The following is a 16,031-nucleotide window of genomic DNA, read 5'->3' as shown; positions in this document are numbered from 1 at the left end:
TTTGTCACCTGGGAATTGATATTGTCACTTGATATTTTTGATTAAAAGTGATTTCTTGTGTTCCTTTGAGAATGAAGCGTATCTGGCACGTGGACAGGGCTCAGCATTTTGTTTCCCAGAGCTCCCGTGTGACAGGTTAAAAAGGCAACAACCGGGTGGTGCTCAAAGCAAATAAACAAACAATTAGTAGGAGACACTGCAAAGCATCTGCCACAAAATGGGGCTGATCCCAGTGGGATTTCCTGGTTAAATACTGGAGATAAATGACGTCCATTTAAGATGAACTGAGCTAATCCAGTGTTGCTCCAAAGAGGCTCATGGGGTGGAGGGGAGGGAGATTTAGATTCTTGCAGGGCTTAATACTTGTTCTCATTTCCATGAGTGTCTGAACTCTGTGGGACCCTGTTCTCTTCCTTAAGCCAGTGGTAAAGGGAGAATCAGTCCTGGGGTTATTAGATATGCATCCAATGTATTTATTACCTTAGTCTATTCTAATGCCAGCGTGTCTCTGGCACAGCTGATGGTTGTATTTAAGGTCTAGAACGTGCAACTCGTCGTCTTGAATGTTCCAAAAGCCAGAGGTTTGTGTTGCCATCCAGCATTTTTGTGTCCAGGGAAAGGAATGGAGCTGGGGAAGGGGCTGGAGCAGCAGGAGCAGCTGAGGGAGCTGGGGGGGCTCAGCCTGGAGCAAAGGAGGCTCAGGGGGGACCTTCTGGCTCTGCAACCCCCTGACAGGAGGGGGGAGCTGGGGGGGGTTGGGCTCTGCTCCAGGGAGCAAGGGACAGGAGGAGAGGGAACGGCCTCAAGCTGTGCCAGGGGAGGGTCAGGTTGGACATCAGGAGGAATTTCTCCATGGAAAGGGGTGTCCAGCCCTGGCCCAGCTGCCCAGGCAGGGGTGGAGTCCCCATCCCTGGAGGGGTTTAACAGACATGGATGTGGCACTTGGGGACATCATTAGTGGTGGCCTTGGCAGTGCTGGGGGATGGTTGGACTCCATCATCTCAGAGGGGTTTTCAACCCTAATGACTCTGTTGATGACTTTAGGACTCTGTTGGATTCTTTGAGAACCTAATAATTCTATTCTATTCCTTCTTAAACCAAAGGGGCAAAAGGATTTTCCTATGAAGTGTAGATGAGCCCTAAGGAACTCCTTCAGAAGTGAGAACCAAACCTGCCCAAAGCAGCTCAGAGCTGCTTCTGCAGAGCTGAGGAGATCTCTGCTCTCTGTGAGCAGGGACAGCAGCCAGGGAATGGCTGGAGCTGTGTCAGGGCAGGCTCAGGTTGGATCTCAGCAAAAGGTTCTTCCCCCAGAGGCTGGTTGGGCACTGCCCAGGCTCCCCAGGGCAGTGGGCACAGCCCCAAGGCTGCCAGAGCTCAGGGAGGGTTTGGACAACGCTCTCAGGGACAGAGTGGGATTGTTGGGGTGTCTGTGCAGGACCAGGAGTTGGTCCCTCCCAGCTCAGGATATTCCATGATTTTGTGATCTGGTTGCTGTGGTTGGAGCCCGAAGCAGAACGTTGTCCCTGGGGAAGGGTCTGTCCTTGCTAAATCATGGAATGGCTTGAGTTGGGGGAGACCTTAAAGACCATCCAGTTCCACCCCCTGCCATGGGCAGGGACACCTTCCACTAGCCCAGGTTGCTCCAACCTGGCCTTGGACACTTCCAGGGATGGGGCAGCCACAGCTTCTCTGGGAAGTGAAGCTTCATCGTGCAGCTCACAGGAACAAGTGACTTTGTAGCCTTCCCCCCTGAGCTGAGCCTTCCAGCTTCTCCCCATCCCTTTTCATTTCAGCAGGACAACCCAAGCCTGGCTGCCCTCGCTCCAAGGGCTGTTTGTCCCACAGTGTCTGAGGGCAGCACTTTGGGCAGAGCAGAGGTGACAGTCCCAGCACAGAATCTTCTCAAGCCTTTGTGAAATCAGTTTGCAGCCACTTGGAAACACTTGCCCCTGATGATTTCCCTGCAGCACCTCCACACCAAGCTGGGGGTGGTGTCTGGCCCAGCTGAGGGTGCTGCTCTGGGGCTGCAAAGCTCCTGAGGCTTTGCTGCAAGATTCTAATGACCAAGGAAATGTGTGGAAGGAAGGAGCAGAGGGAAGTATCAGTCCCAATCTGCTCAGTCTTGTCATATTAAACACTAAAGATTATTTAAGTGCTTAAAGTAATGAGGAAAATGAGCTGTGCCTTAATGAGTTTTTAATTGCAGCAGCAAGAGGGGACTGCCCCCACCTGTCAAAAAAGCCACTGAGTCCTGCTGAATCCCAGTTGGAATTTAGATGAAGGGAGGTGAAGCTAAATCTCCTGTTCTAGTGCCTGCTATAAATAAACCCAAACCATGGATGATTTCCATGCATGAAAATAGCCCAACATTGACCAATTACTGTCCCAGAATCACAGGGTTGGGAAGGTTGGAATGGACCTGTAAGACCAAGTCCAACCATCCCCCCAGCACTGCCAAGGTCACCACTGGCCATGTCCCCAAGTGCCACAGCCACATGTTTTTTGAGCACCTTCAGGGGTGGGGACTCTACCACCTCCCTGGGCAGCCCCTTCCAATCCCTGACCACCTTTTCCATGGAGAAATTCCTCCTGATGTCCAACCTGACCCTCCCCTGGCACAGCTGGAGGCTGTTCCCTCTCCTCCTGTCCCTTGTTCCCTGGCAGCAGAGCCCGACCCCCCCCAGTTCCCCCCTCCTGTCAGGGGGTTGCAGAGCCAGAAGGTCCCCCCTGAGCCTCCTTTTCTCCAGGCTGAGCCCCCCCAGCTCCCTCAGCTGCTCCTGCTGCTCCAGCCCCTTCCCAGCTCCATTCCCTTCCCTGGACTCACCCCAGCCCCTCAATGTTGTCTTGTCCCCTCACCCGTGAGCTCTGGGTCCAAGGACAAGGTGTGGACGGTCTGAGGTGCCCAGGTGGGCAATGGCAGGGCTGCCTGGGGCTGTGCCACCTCCCTGTCCTGCAGGGGCACCTGAGGGTCTGGCAGTGCTGGATAAATCCCAGTTGCCCTGGGCTGCTGTGGAAGCTGCTTCCAGGTGGGTCCTGAGCAGCCTCTGCTGACAGGGAGTGAACCCATTTTGCTGCTGCCGTTGGTCCAACTAAAGGTTACAACTCACTAATCATGGAATGGTTTGGGTTGGAAGGGACCTTTAAAGGTCTTCTAATTCCAACCCCCTGCCATGGGCAGGGACTTCAACTAGGGTGAAGTTGCTCCAAGCCCCATCCAACCTGGCCTTGGACACTTCCAGGGATGGGGCAGCCACAGCTTCTCTGGGCAACCTGTGCCAGTGTTTTACCACCTTCCTGGTGAAAAACTTCTTCTAGTGCCCAAGGGAAGCTGTAGAAACTAAAGAGTGAATGGGGACAGCTCAGCCTGGAGAAAAGGAGGCTCAGGGGGGACCTTCTGGCTCTGCAACCCCCTGACAGGAGGGGGGAGCGGGGGGGGGTCGGGCTCTGCTGCCAGGGAACAAGGGACAGGAGGAGAGGGAACGGCCTCCAGCTGTCCCAGGGGAGGGTCAGGTTGGACATCAGAAGGAATTTCTCCATGGAAAGGGTGGTCAGGCACTGGAAGGGGCTGTCCAGGGAGGTTTGGAGTCCCAGGAAGGTTTGAAGCCCTGGAAGTGTCACTCAGTGCTCTGGGCTGGGGGACAGGGTGGGGATTGGGCACAGAGTGGACTCCATGGGCTGGGAGAACTTTTCCAGCCTCAGTGATTCCATGAATGTGACTCTGGGAGCAGAGGGGTGAGGGATTCAACACCCCTGTTTCTCTCTTGGTATCCACAAGAAGAGCTGGAATGAAAGGCTGTGTCCTGTGTTTGAGTTCAGCTTTTCCAGGAGGGGTTCCTTCCCCTTCAGGGGACTCACAGAACATTATGGGGTGGCTGCAGCCCCACTCAGTGCATGGCTGTGTGTGGGGGGTGTCTGGAGAGCTGGGGTTGTGCAGCCCAACTCACCATCTCCACCCCTGCCTTTCACATTTCACTACCACCCAGAACTGGTGGCCTTTGTTAAATCAGCTAAAAAGTGATTATCAAACACAGCCAACGAGTTGAATCCTCCCTGAACCCACTGCAGGGCTGTGTCTGTCATTTGGAGGTGCTGATGGCCAGACTATGAGCATTTTTATTGCAGGGAGTGCCATCTATCAACATGTCATTTAAGGCTTTTTATATTTGTCCTGGGTCAGGGCTGCCCCAGTTTTTAAACAGTGGCTCTGTCACTCAGCAGCTTGGCCAACACTTTGTTCTGCTCTTCATTCACATGAGCCTCAATGAAATTTATAATTTGTGGGCTGGCAGTTCAGGGAATTGTTTTGTTCAGTAATTAAGTTGGGAAGTCTGGAGTTTGAGTTGAGAGACAAAGCCCTGTCATATTTAATTCCCCAGGAATCTTTTCTTCAGAGCCCCTATGGATTAAAATGATTGCTGGCTGTCCAGATCTCCATCCAGATCCTGGGGGAAGGAATGTGCTCCTCATGCTTCTCCCCCTGGCACAAGGCTCTGGGCAATAGTTGTGCTCAGCTCCATCACAGCCACATGAAAATCAGCTCTGGGTCCCAGCACAGGAAGGACATGGAGCTGTTGGAGCAGGTCCAGAGGAGGCACCAAGATGATCAGAGGGATGGAGCAGCTCTGCTGGGAGCCAGGCTGGGAGAGCTGGGGGGGTCACCTGGAGAAGAGAAGGCTCCAGGAGACCTGAGAGCCCCTTGCAGGGCCTAAAGGGGCTCCAGGAGAGCTGGAGAGGGACTGGGGACAAGGGATGGAGGGACAGGACAAGGGGAATGGCTTCCCACTGCCAGAGGGCAGGGTTAGATGGGATATTAGAGAGAATTTTCCCCTGATATCCAACCTGAACCTCCCCTGACACAACTTGAGGCTGTTTCCTCTTGTCCTGTCCCTTGTTCCCTGGGAGAAGAGACCAACACCCCCCTCCCTACAACCTAAAGCAAAGAATTCCACAGAGTGTCCCTACCCAGGATCCAAATGTTCCCTCGTGGTGCTCCAGCCCTCCCTTGTGCCACCACTTGGATTGTTGCCCTGCTGGATGTGCCCTGGGATGGTGGTGTGTCCTCCAGCAGGGCAGGGTGTCCCTGGCATCCCCAGGTGAGCCCAGGGAGCTGCTTTTGGGAATAAAGTTCATTTGCCACGACCAAAGTTCCCTGTTCAGGTGGGGAGGCCCTGGCACAGAAAAGCTGTGGCTGCCCCATCCCTGGGAGTGTCCAAGGCCAGGTTGGAGCAACCTGGGCTAGTAGAAGATGTCCCTGCTCATGGCAGGGGGTGGCACTGGATGATCTTTAAGGTCCCTTCCAACCCAACCCCTTCCATGATTCTGTGAACCCCGGGCAGTGCCCAGCAGGGTTTCTCTGGATTCATCCCGGCGGAACCAGGAGCTGCTTTTCAAAAGGCTGCTGTTCCAAGGTACTTGGCCAAAGCCCTGTGGGTTAGGATGCTAAAACACCCTCATTAAGGAGGTAATTAAGAGCGGGGTTGATGATGCTGCTGCCGTGGGGAGGTTGGTGTGAGAGCTCGGGGGGAAACAATGGAATCACTTCCTTCTCCACACTTGATGTCTCAATAACTGTCTTCATGTGTCACCAGCAAATACAGGGTGACTGCCCTAATCAACCCTTCCCCCTTTTTTAAGTGGTATCAGCTCTGGTAATTAACTCTGTTTTAAGGAGTTGGGGAGGTTGAAAGCTGCTGTGCCTTCCTTGGGTGTGCTGGAAGCTGATCCTCATTGATTTGTGCTGGGAATTAATGAGCCAGCCGAGCCCTCAGTTATTCCATGTGCTTCCTTTGCTTGTAAGTGATCTCTTTGGAGTTTACTAAGGGAGTGAGTCATGTTGTAGCTTCCTAAGAATTTTACCCCTCTGTCCTCATCCATTTTTCATGCTGCTCAAATCCATAAGCTGGATAATGAATGCTGGGAAAATATTTCTGTGTCTCTCCAGCTGAACTTTGGGGATCCATAACCCCTGATTTGCATGGCTGTGGCTGCTCTAAATAAGACTAACAAATATAGAACTAATATTTTTAAAGGCTTCTTTCAGAGCTGGGCTAAATAAAAATGAATGTACATCCTTTTTTAGCACCATCCCCCTGTTTCCAGGCTGGCTCAGAGTTGTGCTGCTTGGGCAGATTAATGGAGGGAGCCACTCATTAATTTATGGGTGAGAAAGTAATTGCTTCCCAAACTTGTACAGTTGCTAATTAGCAGCAGGCTGTTCCTTTTGTAGCCCTGTTTCAGCTCTGTGTGGTTCACCTTGCTCTTAATTGAAAGTGTTTGCAGAGATGTGTTTGTTGCAGGCCATGAAATGTGCAGTTGAACTCGGGTAAATCAGATTTGGGAGCAGGGTGGCAGTGGGGTGGACACAACACACGTGAACTTTGGGTCCAAATGCCATTGAAAAGAAGTGTTCACAGAGGGAAAAAACCAGACAGCATCAGCCATCAAATCGTGTTTTTAAAGGCTGGGCTGATGGGGTTTTGTGACTGGAATAAAACAGCTCAGGCAAGGAGCAAAGGGGATGAAAAGTAGCCCAGAGCTGGGCTGTTGTGAAGGGGAAAAGCCCTTTTTCTTTGTGTTCCCCCTTTGGGTGGGTTTGGGACCAACCCTGTGAGCAGGTGGGTGATTTCTCCTCTGGCTGGTGACAGATTAATTGCTGGGAAAACAACAGCGAAGGGTTTGATTAGAAGAACTTTAAGTGACTCAGTAGAGTATCTGTCAAATATTTTTAGGCAGGCAGGTTAAAAGATCCCATAAACTACCCCACTGTTTACAGTGTGAGTGGGTGACACTGAGTGTACCTCCCACTGCCTGGGGAGCACCCAGTACCCTGCCCCTGTTGGATGGCAAAGTGCAGTTTAAAAAAGATCCAATACTGTGCAGTGTTCTACTCTGGGAAGGGAAGGTTTGGGAAGGGAAGGTTTGGGAAGGGAAGGTTTGGGAAGGTTTTTGGGAAGGTATGGGAAGGAAAGAAGGAAAGAGAGAAGAAAGAAGGAAAGAAATAGAGAAAGAAAGAAAAAGAGAGAAAGAGAGAAAGTAGGAGAAAATAGAGAAAAGAGAAAGAAAGAAAAAGAGGGGTGAAAGAAAGAAAGAAGAGAGGGAAAGAGAGAGAAAGGAAGAGAAAGAAAGAAAAAAGAAAGAGAAAAAGAAGGAGAAAGAGAGAAAGAGGAAAGAAAGAAAGAGAAGGAAATAAAGAGGAAGAAAAGAGAAGAGAGGAAGGAGAAAAAGAGAGAGAGAAAGAAAGAAGGAAGAGAGAAGAAAAAAGAAAGAGAGGAGAGAAAGGAAAGAAAGAAAGAAGAGGAGAGAGAGAGAGAAAGGAAAGAAAGAAGAGAGAGAGAAGGAAAGAAAGAAAAGAGAAAGAGAGAGAAAGAAAGAAAGAAGAGAAAGAGAGGAGAGGAGAAAGGAAAGAAAGAAAGAAAAGAAAAGAAAGAGAGAGAGAGGAAAAAGAGAAAGAAAAAGAAAGAAAGACATAAAAATACATCTCAACAAGCCACCAGCTGCTGAGGCAATTTTAGAGAATTTTCCTGACTTGTAAAGAGGGAACAAGTCAGTAGTGATTTGAGGTCATGGCTAAAACTAAATCAGTAATTCAGAGGTTCAAGTGATCAGATCTCCAAATTAGGAGCAGCTGGTTCCAAACTGGGACAACTGGAGGTGGCACTCGGTGCTCTGGGCTGGGGGACAAGGTGGGGATGGGTCCAAGGTTGGACTCGATGGTCTTGGAGGGCTTTTCCAAAGGGTTCTGTGGTTGTGAGGCTGAAGGTGGTGGAGGGGGGTGGGAGAACTTGAGGGGTTCCATTCACTGACCAGGGGGCTCGGGGCTGCTGCAGGGGGTTGGATCACCCTGGGCGTGGGAGTGATGGGAACACTGGGATGGGAGGGATGGAAGTGATGGGATGGAAGTGGTGGGAGCACTGGGATGGGAGTGATGGGGTGGGAGTGATAGGAATGATGGGATGGGAGTGATGGGAATGATGGGATGGGAGCGATGGGAGCAATGGGGATGGGAGTGATGGGAGCACTGGGATGGGAGTGATGGGAGCACTGGGATGGAGTGATGGGAGCACTGGGGGTTCACCTCTGTGACACAGGGGACAGTATCTCCAGGAGTGGCACAGTGACCTGTCACACTGGATGTCCATGAGACTTTATTCCAGAGATGTTGTGTTTCAACCCAAGTGACCTTCTGGAAGGTCCGTCGGGCACTCAGGACCATCCCCCCTTGGAATCCTCCTCAAACTGCTTTCCAGGATAAACACCACCCTGTGTTTTGCTGCCAGGGACACCTGGGCACAGGGATGTGTCACTGAGGGAGAGATGGAGCTTTGCTGCCATCTCCAACTTTGTGACCTTGTGAAGGGGTGACCAACCCAGACATTCCAGACGTGCCAGCACCGCCCGGAGCTCGGGAGGAGTTACCCTGACTCCTGATGGTTTCCATGTCTCTCCTCAGGGTGTGACCTACTGTGGAGAAAGCTCTGCCAGCAGCCTCACCATGGCCAACGTGCCCTGGCACGAGGAGGGTGGTGGGGTTTGTGCAGGACCTGGCCGAGCTCCTGCCGACTACGAGATCGCCTCGCGAGCACGAGCACTCAAACTGCCTGCTGCTGGCCCACACCAAGGTGAGCATCCCCGGGCCAGGGGGGATTCCAGCCACTGCTGCTTCTCCTGGGAAGTGCTGTATGACTGCCTGGTTCTGACGTGTTTGTTCTCCAGAGTTTTCATGGAATTGTTTAGGCTGGAAAAGCCCTCTTAGATCCTTGTGTCCAACCCGGCGCTGCCAAGGCCACCCACGTCCCCAAGTGCCACATCCACACAGCTCCTGAGTCCTTCCAGGGATGGGGACTCCACCACTGCCCTGGGCAGCTGGGTCAGGGCTGGACAACCCTTTCCATGGAGAAATTTTCCCAATATCCAACCTAAATCTCCGCTGGTGCAACTTGAGGCCGTTCCCTCTCCTCCTTGTCCCTTGTTCCCTGGCAGCAGAGCCCGACCCCCCCAGCTCCCCCCTCCTGTCAGGGGGTTGCAGAGCCAGAAGGTCCCCCCTGAGCCTCCTTTTCTCCAGGCTGAGCCCCCCCAGCTCCCTCAGCTGCTCCTGCTGCTCCAGCCCCTTCCCAGCTCCATTCCACTTCTGGCATGGATACTTCCATCTGGATGGCTTTTGGGAAGGAAGCTCAGTGCTGGATCTCCTGCCTTTTGTCCCACTCCCTTTGCATTTTGAGGAAGGCAGGAACAAATCCAGTGTAGGCTCTGCCTTGGCTCTGTGTTTGCACTGGGGTGTCCAGTGGCAGGGACAGTGTGCTCAGGGAGCATCCCTGGGATAGTGGGAGAAGCTGTGGCTGCCCCATCCCTGGAAGTGTCCCAGGCCAGTTTGGAGCAACCTGGGCTAGTGGAAGGTGTCCCTGCCCATGGCAGGGGGTGGGATGAGATGAGCTTTAATGTCCCTCCCAACCCAAACCATTCTGGGATTCCATGTGCTCCTTCCAGCCTGACCTTGAACATTTCCAGGGATGGGGCAGCCACAGCTTCTCTGGGCACCCTGTGCCAGGGCCTCCCCACCCTCTTGGTACAAAACTCTTCTTATTTCCAATGCAAATTGTCCCTCCTTAAAGCCACCACCCTTGTCCTGTCACAACAGGCCTGCTAAAAATTTGTCCCTTCTCTCTTACAGGCCCCCCTCAAGTAGGGAAAGGAAATGAATTGAAATGAAATAAGAGTGAAAGGCCAAAAGAATAATAATTCTTTTTAAAGTATGCAGGAGATGAAAAAGCATCAAGTGCTGTTTTGTTTTCTGACCTTCAGAAAAGATTAATAGAAAGGCAATAAAAATATATCATAATGTGTGAGCTGGGCAGCTGATGGAACTGTAGAATCCTGGAATGGTTTGGGTTGGAGGGGGCCTTAAAAACCACCTCATTCCACCCCCTGCCATGGGCAGGGACACCTTCCACTAGCCCAGGTTGCTCCAGCCTGGCCTTGGACACTTCCAGGGATCCAGGGGCAGCCACAGCTTCTCTGGGCAACCTGGGCCAGGGCCTCCCCACCCTCACAGAGAACAATTCCTTCCCAGTATCCCTCTATCCCTACTCCCTTTCACTCTGAAACCATGTTTGATAATTGTCAGAATCTCCTTGTTGAAAACCTCTGCACAGTTCCCAAACTGTCCTTATTTTTATGGGAGCAGAGAAAACCAGGATACCTGGCACTAATTCTGTTTCAAGCCCCCTAAAATTTGCTTTTTATTTACGGCCTCGCTCTTGGTTGTTGCCACTGGCAACTGTGCCTGAGAAATCCAAATATTCTTTTCCATTCTAAGGTCCAGGGGAAGGAAAACAAACAGATTGCACCGACCCTATTGATGCATAATTTAAGTAACACCATTTAGTAACAAGAATGAATTGATACCTGCCCAGGAGGAATTCAGCAGCTGCTTTGCCTTCCAGAGCCATTAGCAGAGGGTGTCTTTGGGAAACAATCTGTCCCCAGTACTAAAATAACTAATAAAAAATAGATTTATTTTGATTAGGTTTTAATTTTTGCATTTCAGGCTCTAGTGGAGAATAAAATTTGTCAGTGTCTTATATTTGCAGCAAACCTGTGCCCTGGGAATGATCAGGCTGGAGCCAGGAATGGCAAAATCAAAGGGCTCTTTAAAAAATTAAGGAGTTGCAGGAAGGCTGTAATAGAAATCATTAAGAAATGGGATTATTATTTCCCTGTGTTCGGAGTTTTGGGGGTGTTCAAACAATGCTCATCATCATTTGAACATCAATGTGGAATGACAGCCTGCAGGAAAAGAGTCTGGGAATGTCAGAAATAATTCATCCTGCCTTGATTGATGGAGAGTCATTGATTGGCACCTGCTTGTGTGATGAATGATAGTTTAGGAACTTAAGCTCTAGAGTCTCCAAGGGCCAGGGATTTAGGGGGGAAAAAGGGATTTAAGGGAGAGGAAACTGCAGTTTGTAGGGCTGGTGTATTTTCTTCTCCCTGGAGTGAAGAGGTGACCCTGGGGTTGGAGCTGGGGAATATTTGGGGGGTTCTTCAGTGTCTTCAAGTCTCCCACTGAGCTTCCAAGTCTCTTCCCACACACACATCCCTTGTTTTTTCCCTGCTTCCTGGTGCCTGAACGTGTGTCTGGAGGTGCAGGAGAGGAGCTTGAGGACTCAGGGAGGCTCAGGGATTGAAATGTGTCCCACTTAACCCTGGAGAGCTTTGGATCTGTCTGTCCTGGACTATCCCAGGAGAGCTTTGGATCTGCTTGTCCTGGCTATCCCAGGAGAGCTTTGGATCTGGCTCTGCTGGAGAGCTTTGGATGTGCCTCTGCTGGACTATCCCAGGAGAGCTTGGATGTGCCTCTGTGGACTGTCCCAGGAGAGCTTGGGATGTGCCTCTGCTGGGACTATCCCAGGAGAGCTTTGGATGTGCCTCTGCTGGACTGTCCCAGGAGAGCTTGGGATGTGCCTCTGCTGGACTGTCCCAGGAGAGCTTAAAAGGTCTTATAAACTGAAGCCTTACAGCAAAAATGTTCCTTTTCCAGTTGTCCTTCACAGAGGCCTTAAATGAACACAGCCAAACACCTGTGACCTGAAAATCCATTAGTTGCTGGGATTTCCATGGTTTTGGAGCCATCAGTTTCTTAGGATCATGGAATGGTTTGGGTTGGAAGGGACCTTAAAGCTCATCCCACCCCTCTGCCATGGGCAGGGACACTTTCCATAGCCCAGGTTGCTCCAAGCCCTGTCCAACCTGGCCTTGGACACTTCCAGGGATGGGTTGTGTCCTTCTGAAGGATGAGTGCAGCCCTCCTTGCCTTGGCCTGGGCTCCCATGGATGTGGGATATCCCCTTCCCTGCCTTTTCTGCCTCTTCCTCCCAGCTTTCCAGTGGTTCCCATCTCACTGAGAGGTTCCCTGTGTGTTTGGGCTCCATCCCCCTCAGGTTCTTAGCAACAGTGCTGAATTCCTGAGGAATTCCATTTGCTTTCTAGTAAATCCCATAAACACCACGGTCCCAAAAATGTGATTTATGGCAGCACTTTGGAACTAACAGGCTGAAATATCGACACCTTTCTAATTAACACTGAATTCAAGTGGCCTTTTCCAGAGAGGGACCTCAGGCTGCTGCTTTTCCAGGCTTGGAACAATCAGTGTATCCTCAGGATGACCAGAACAAGTGCCTAAGAAAGGGGATGTGCTGCAACTTCCTTGCAGGGAAGGTTTTTATGGATGAAATTTGACCCCTGGGCATTTCTAGGATAAAACCTTCTGCCCCACTGGGTTGAATTTGCTTTACTTGTGTGTTCCACCCTCTCCCAAAGCACCTCCTGACAATTATCTCCTGGTTTGTTCATTTAAATCTCTCCCTTGCTGGAGCAGGTGGGTTTTTTTCCAGTTCCCTGTTGCTTTCCAGACACAAATTCCTTGTCAGTGCTGCTCCCTCTGCTCCTCAGCCAGGCTGGCATTCCATAATTCCCAGGTCCCTGGGATTCCATAGTTCTCTGGTAGAACACTGTGATTCCATGTCTGAGCATCCCTGCCTCTTCCCTGTGGTGCCAGGGTTGATTTCCATGGCAATTAACCATGCAGAGCACCGGGAATATTCCTGGAATCCAGTGCTTTGCTCTCTCTGGAGCTCTCAGTTAACTGCCTTCAGCCTTTTCTGCCTTTATAAACCTGATGTGTCTGACTAGGAATCATGGAATTGGAAAGGTTGGAAAATCCCAGCCCCATCCAGCATGTTCACCACTAATCCTGTCCCCAAAGTGCCACATCCACATGTTCTGTGAACACCTCCAGGGCTGGGGGACTCCACCACTGCCCTGGGCCGCCCCTTCCAGTGCCTGACCAGCCTTTCCATGAAGGAATTTTCCCTGATGTCCAACCTGAACCTCCCCTGGCACAACTTGAGGCTGTTTCCTCTTATCCTGTCCCTTGTTCCCTGGGAGAAGAGACCAACACCCCCCTCCCTACAACCTAAAGCAAAGAATTCCACAAGCAGAGTGTCCCTACCCAGGGATCCAAATGTTCCCTCGTGGTGCTGCAGCCTCCCTTGTGTCACCACTTGGATTGTTGCCCTGCTGGATGTGCCCTGGGATGGTGGTGTGTCCTCCAGCAGGGCAGGGTGTCCGTGGCATCCCCAGGTGAGCCCAGGGAGCTGCTTTTGGGAGTAAAGTTCATTTGCCACGACCAAAATTCTCTGTTCAGGTGGGGAGGCCCTGGCCCAGGTTGCCCAGAGAAGCTGTGGCTGCCCCACCCCTGGGAGTGTCCAAGGCCAGGTTGGAGCAACCTGGGCTGGTGGGAGGTGTCCCTGCCCAGGGCAGGGGGTGGGATGAGATGAGCTTTAATATTCCTTCCCAACCCAACCCATTCCATGACTCCATGGCCCTGCAGTGCTGGGGTGTGCCAAGGCTGCTGACAGGGGTGGCTTGATCTAAAATGAGTTGGGGGACGTAGAGTCCTGTCCAAAGGTGCTCAGCACTCTCCATCAACCACAGAATCCTCCTGGAAAAGTGGGAATTGGCCTTTTCCTTGGCAGTGTGTCCCTGTGAGGGCTGTGGAGGCTCCACGGGTGTCCTGGCTGTGCTTGGAGAGGCTGCAGGGAGGTGAAGATGTTCCATGCTGAGCTTTTGTCTATATTTAGGGAGGGAGAGGAAGCACTTAACTCCCAGCTGCACTCACAGGGGGGAGAGCAGAGACAGAGAGTCCATCACATCCCGTTTCCTTCCTGCCTGCAAGTCATTTGGAGAGTGGGACATGTCCTTGTGATCCCGGATCCGGAGGCAGCATCACGGGGCAAGGGGAAAACCAGCCTGGGGAGCTGCTTGGAGCGAGGCAACAACATTCCCAGGGGATGGGGCAGATCCCAGGTGGGGCCAAGCAGCCAAACAACCCCCCCAGGGCAGGTGTGAGCAGGGAATGTTGTGTTTCCTGCAGGTTTTCTGCCTTTCCTGTGTCCCCTTCCAGCAGGAAGGTGGCTCTGCTGGCTTGATATTTGAGTTATAACAGGAGACCTCTGTTGTGCTGCAGTAATCCTGGTTTGATCCATTGGAATAAAACTGTCTGGATGCAGCCACTGGCTTAATTGGCAGAGGAGCTGCTCCACTCAGTGGAGGGGGGGGGGATTAAACCCAAATAAATCTGCAATAATGAAGCTTTTCTTTGCAATAACTCCCCTCCCAGGGGCACAGGGCTCAGATCAGGTCAGTTTGGGGTTGTTCCACTCTTTTGGGGAACACGATATTTATGTGGATAAATTAATCTGAGTAGGGTCATGTGGTGGTCAGAAAGCTCCAAACTTTTCCTTTTTCATGATTAGTTGCAACCTCAGGCTTGAGGGGGAAGAAATTACGATTAAACTGGTTTTAAGTTGCAGGTGCAGGAGGAGAAGGTAATAATGGCCTTAAGGGGAAGGAGGGCCAGGGTTAGGTGGGATATTGGGAAGGAATTCTTCCCTGAGAGGGTGGGGAGGCCCTGGAATGGATTTCCAGAGAAGCTGTGGCTGCCCCATCTCTGGAAGTGTCCAAGACCAGGTTGGAGCAACCTGGGCTAGTGGAAGGCCATTATTGCCTTCTCATCCCTGCACCTGCAACTTAAAAACCAGCTTATCCTAGTTTCTTCCCCCTCAAGCCTGAGGTTGCTATAATCGTGACAAAGGAAAAGTCTGTGGCTTTTTTGAACAGCACATGACCCCACTCAGATCCTGATTTCTCCACAATATTTCTCCTTGTTTTGCTGAGTGACTCCAGCTCTGACACTGCCGCTGTCAGACAGAGGGAGCCTTAAATAATTGTGAGCCTTAATTAGGTGAGAAACTGTGGGTAATGATTCCGTGAATTGTTTGTTTGTCTTGGAGAGCTTGGCAGTGGCAGGTGCTGAGAATGCCCTGATTTATGAGCTGTTTAATCACCCCCCGTGTGTGAGGGTGGAAAAGCTCCTTTGTTTATCCTCAGATCGGAATGGAGGAGTTCAGGACTCAGGATCGGTTTCCAGGTGCCTCTTTGATGCTGTGCTGCAGAAGTGGCCGATAGTGGGCACAGGGATCGGGAGCTGCAGTGGGCTCTCAGTCCCATATCCCACATTCCACATGGCATCACCTCTGCTCAGGCACCTCTGCCCCAGGTCCCTGCAGTCCTGGGTTGCTCCAACTTGGCCCTGGACATTTCCAGGGATGGAGCAGCCACAGCTTCTCTGGGCAACCTGTACCAGGGCCTCCCCACCCTCACAACCAACAATTCCTCCCCAATATCCATCTATCCCTGCCCTCTGGCAGTGGGAAGCCATTGCCCCTTGTACTGTCCCTCCAATCCCTTGTCCCAAACCCCTTCCAGCTGTTCTGGAGCCCCTTTAGGCCCTGGAAGGGGCTCTCAGGTCTCCCTGGAGCCTTCTCTTCTCCCGGGAACCCACCCAGCTCTCCCAGGCATGGCTCCAGAGCAGAGGGGCTCCAGCCCTTGGAGCATCTCTGGGGCCTCTTCTGGACCCTCTCCAGCAGCTCCATGTCCTTGTGATGTTGTTCCCAGGGCTGGAGCAGCTCTGCAGGGGGGTCTCACCTGAGGGGGCAGAGGGGCAGAATCCCCCCCTGCCCTCTGCCCACGCTGGGGATCAGCCCAGGGCACAGGGTTGGGTTGTGCCCCTGGCAGGAGGTGGAACTGGATGATCTTTCAGGTCCCTTCCAGCCCAGGCCATTCCATGATTCCATGCTGAGCTTCCATCCACCAACACCCCCAGACCCTTCTCCTCAGGAGAGCCATCCTGCTCCACCCAGCTTGGATTTGGGCCTGGATTTTGCCCTGACCCAGGTGCAGGACCTTTGCACTTGGCCTTGTTGAACTGTCATCACCCTCATTTGGGGTGGTGGCCACAGGCCATGTCCTCCTTCCAGCTGCTCTGGGTGGCACCAGCATCTCCTGAGGCTGTGCTGCTCCTGGTGAGCCACCCTTGGCCATAGGGTGAAGGGCTCTTTGTGAGACCCCCCTTCCACCCCTTTGGATCCATCACAGGTTGGACTTTGTGATCACCTTAATGATTTTGTGATTCC

The 16,031-nt window shown here is 52.0% G+C and overlaps 1 protein-coding gene across 1 annotated transcript in view; it reads left to right on the top strand.

The window, feature by feature from the left end:
- Positions 1 to 16,031, top strand: part of LOC116796783 (S-adenosyl-L-methionine-dependent tRNA 4-demethylwyosine synthase TYW1-like) — a 101,997-nt gene that overhangs the window by 82,238 nt on the left and 3,728 nt on the right. The window contains 2 exon segments of the mRNA XM_032707686.1: positions 8,450 to 8,518; positions 8,520 to 8,618. Of these exon segments, the coding sequence (XP_032563577.1) occupies positions 8,450 to 8,518; positions 8,520 to 8,618 (168 nt within the window).

This window comes from Chiroxiphia lanceolata, chromosome 20 (genome assembly GCF_009829145.1).
Source record: "Chiroxiphia lanceolata isolate bChiLan1 chromosome 20, bChiLan1.pri, whole genome shotgun sequence".
NCBI classification, from domain to species: domain Eukaryota; kingdom Metazoa; phylum Chordata; class Aves; order Passeriformes; family Pipridae; genus Chiroxiphia; species Chiroxiphia lanceolata.
This window is presented reverse-complemented; position numbering and strand designations above follow the sequence as displayed.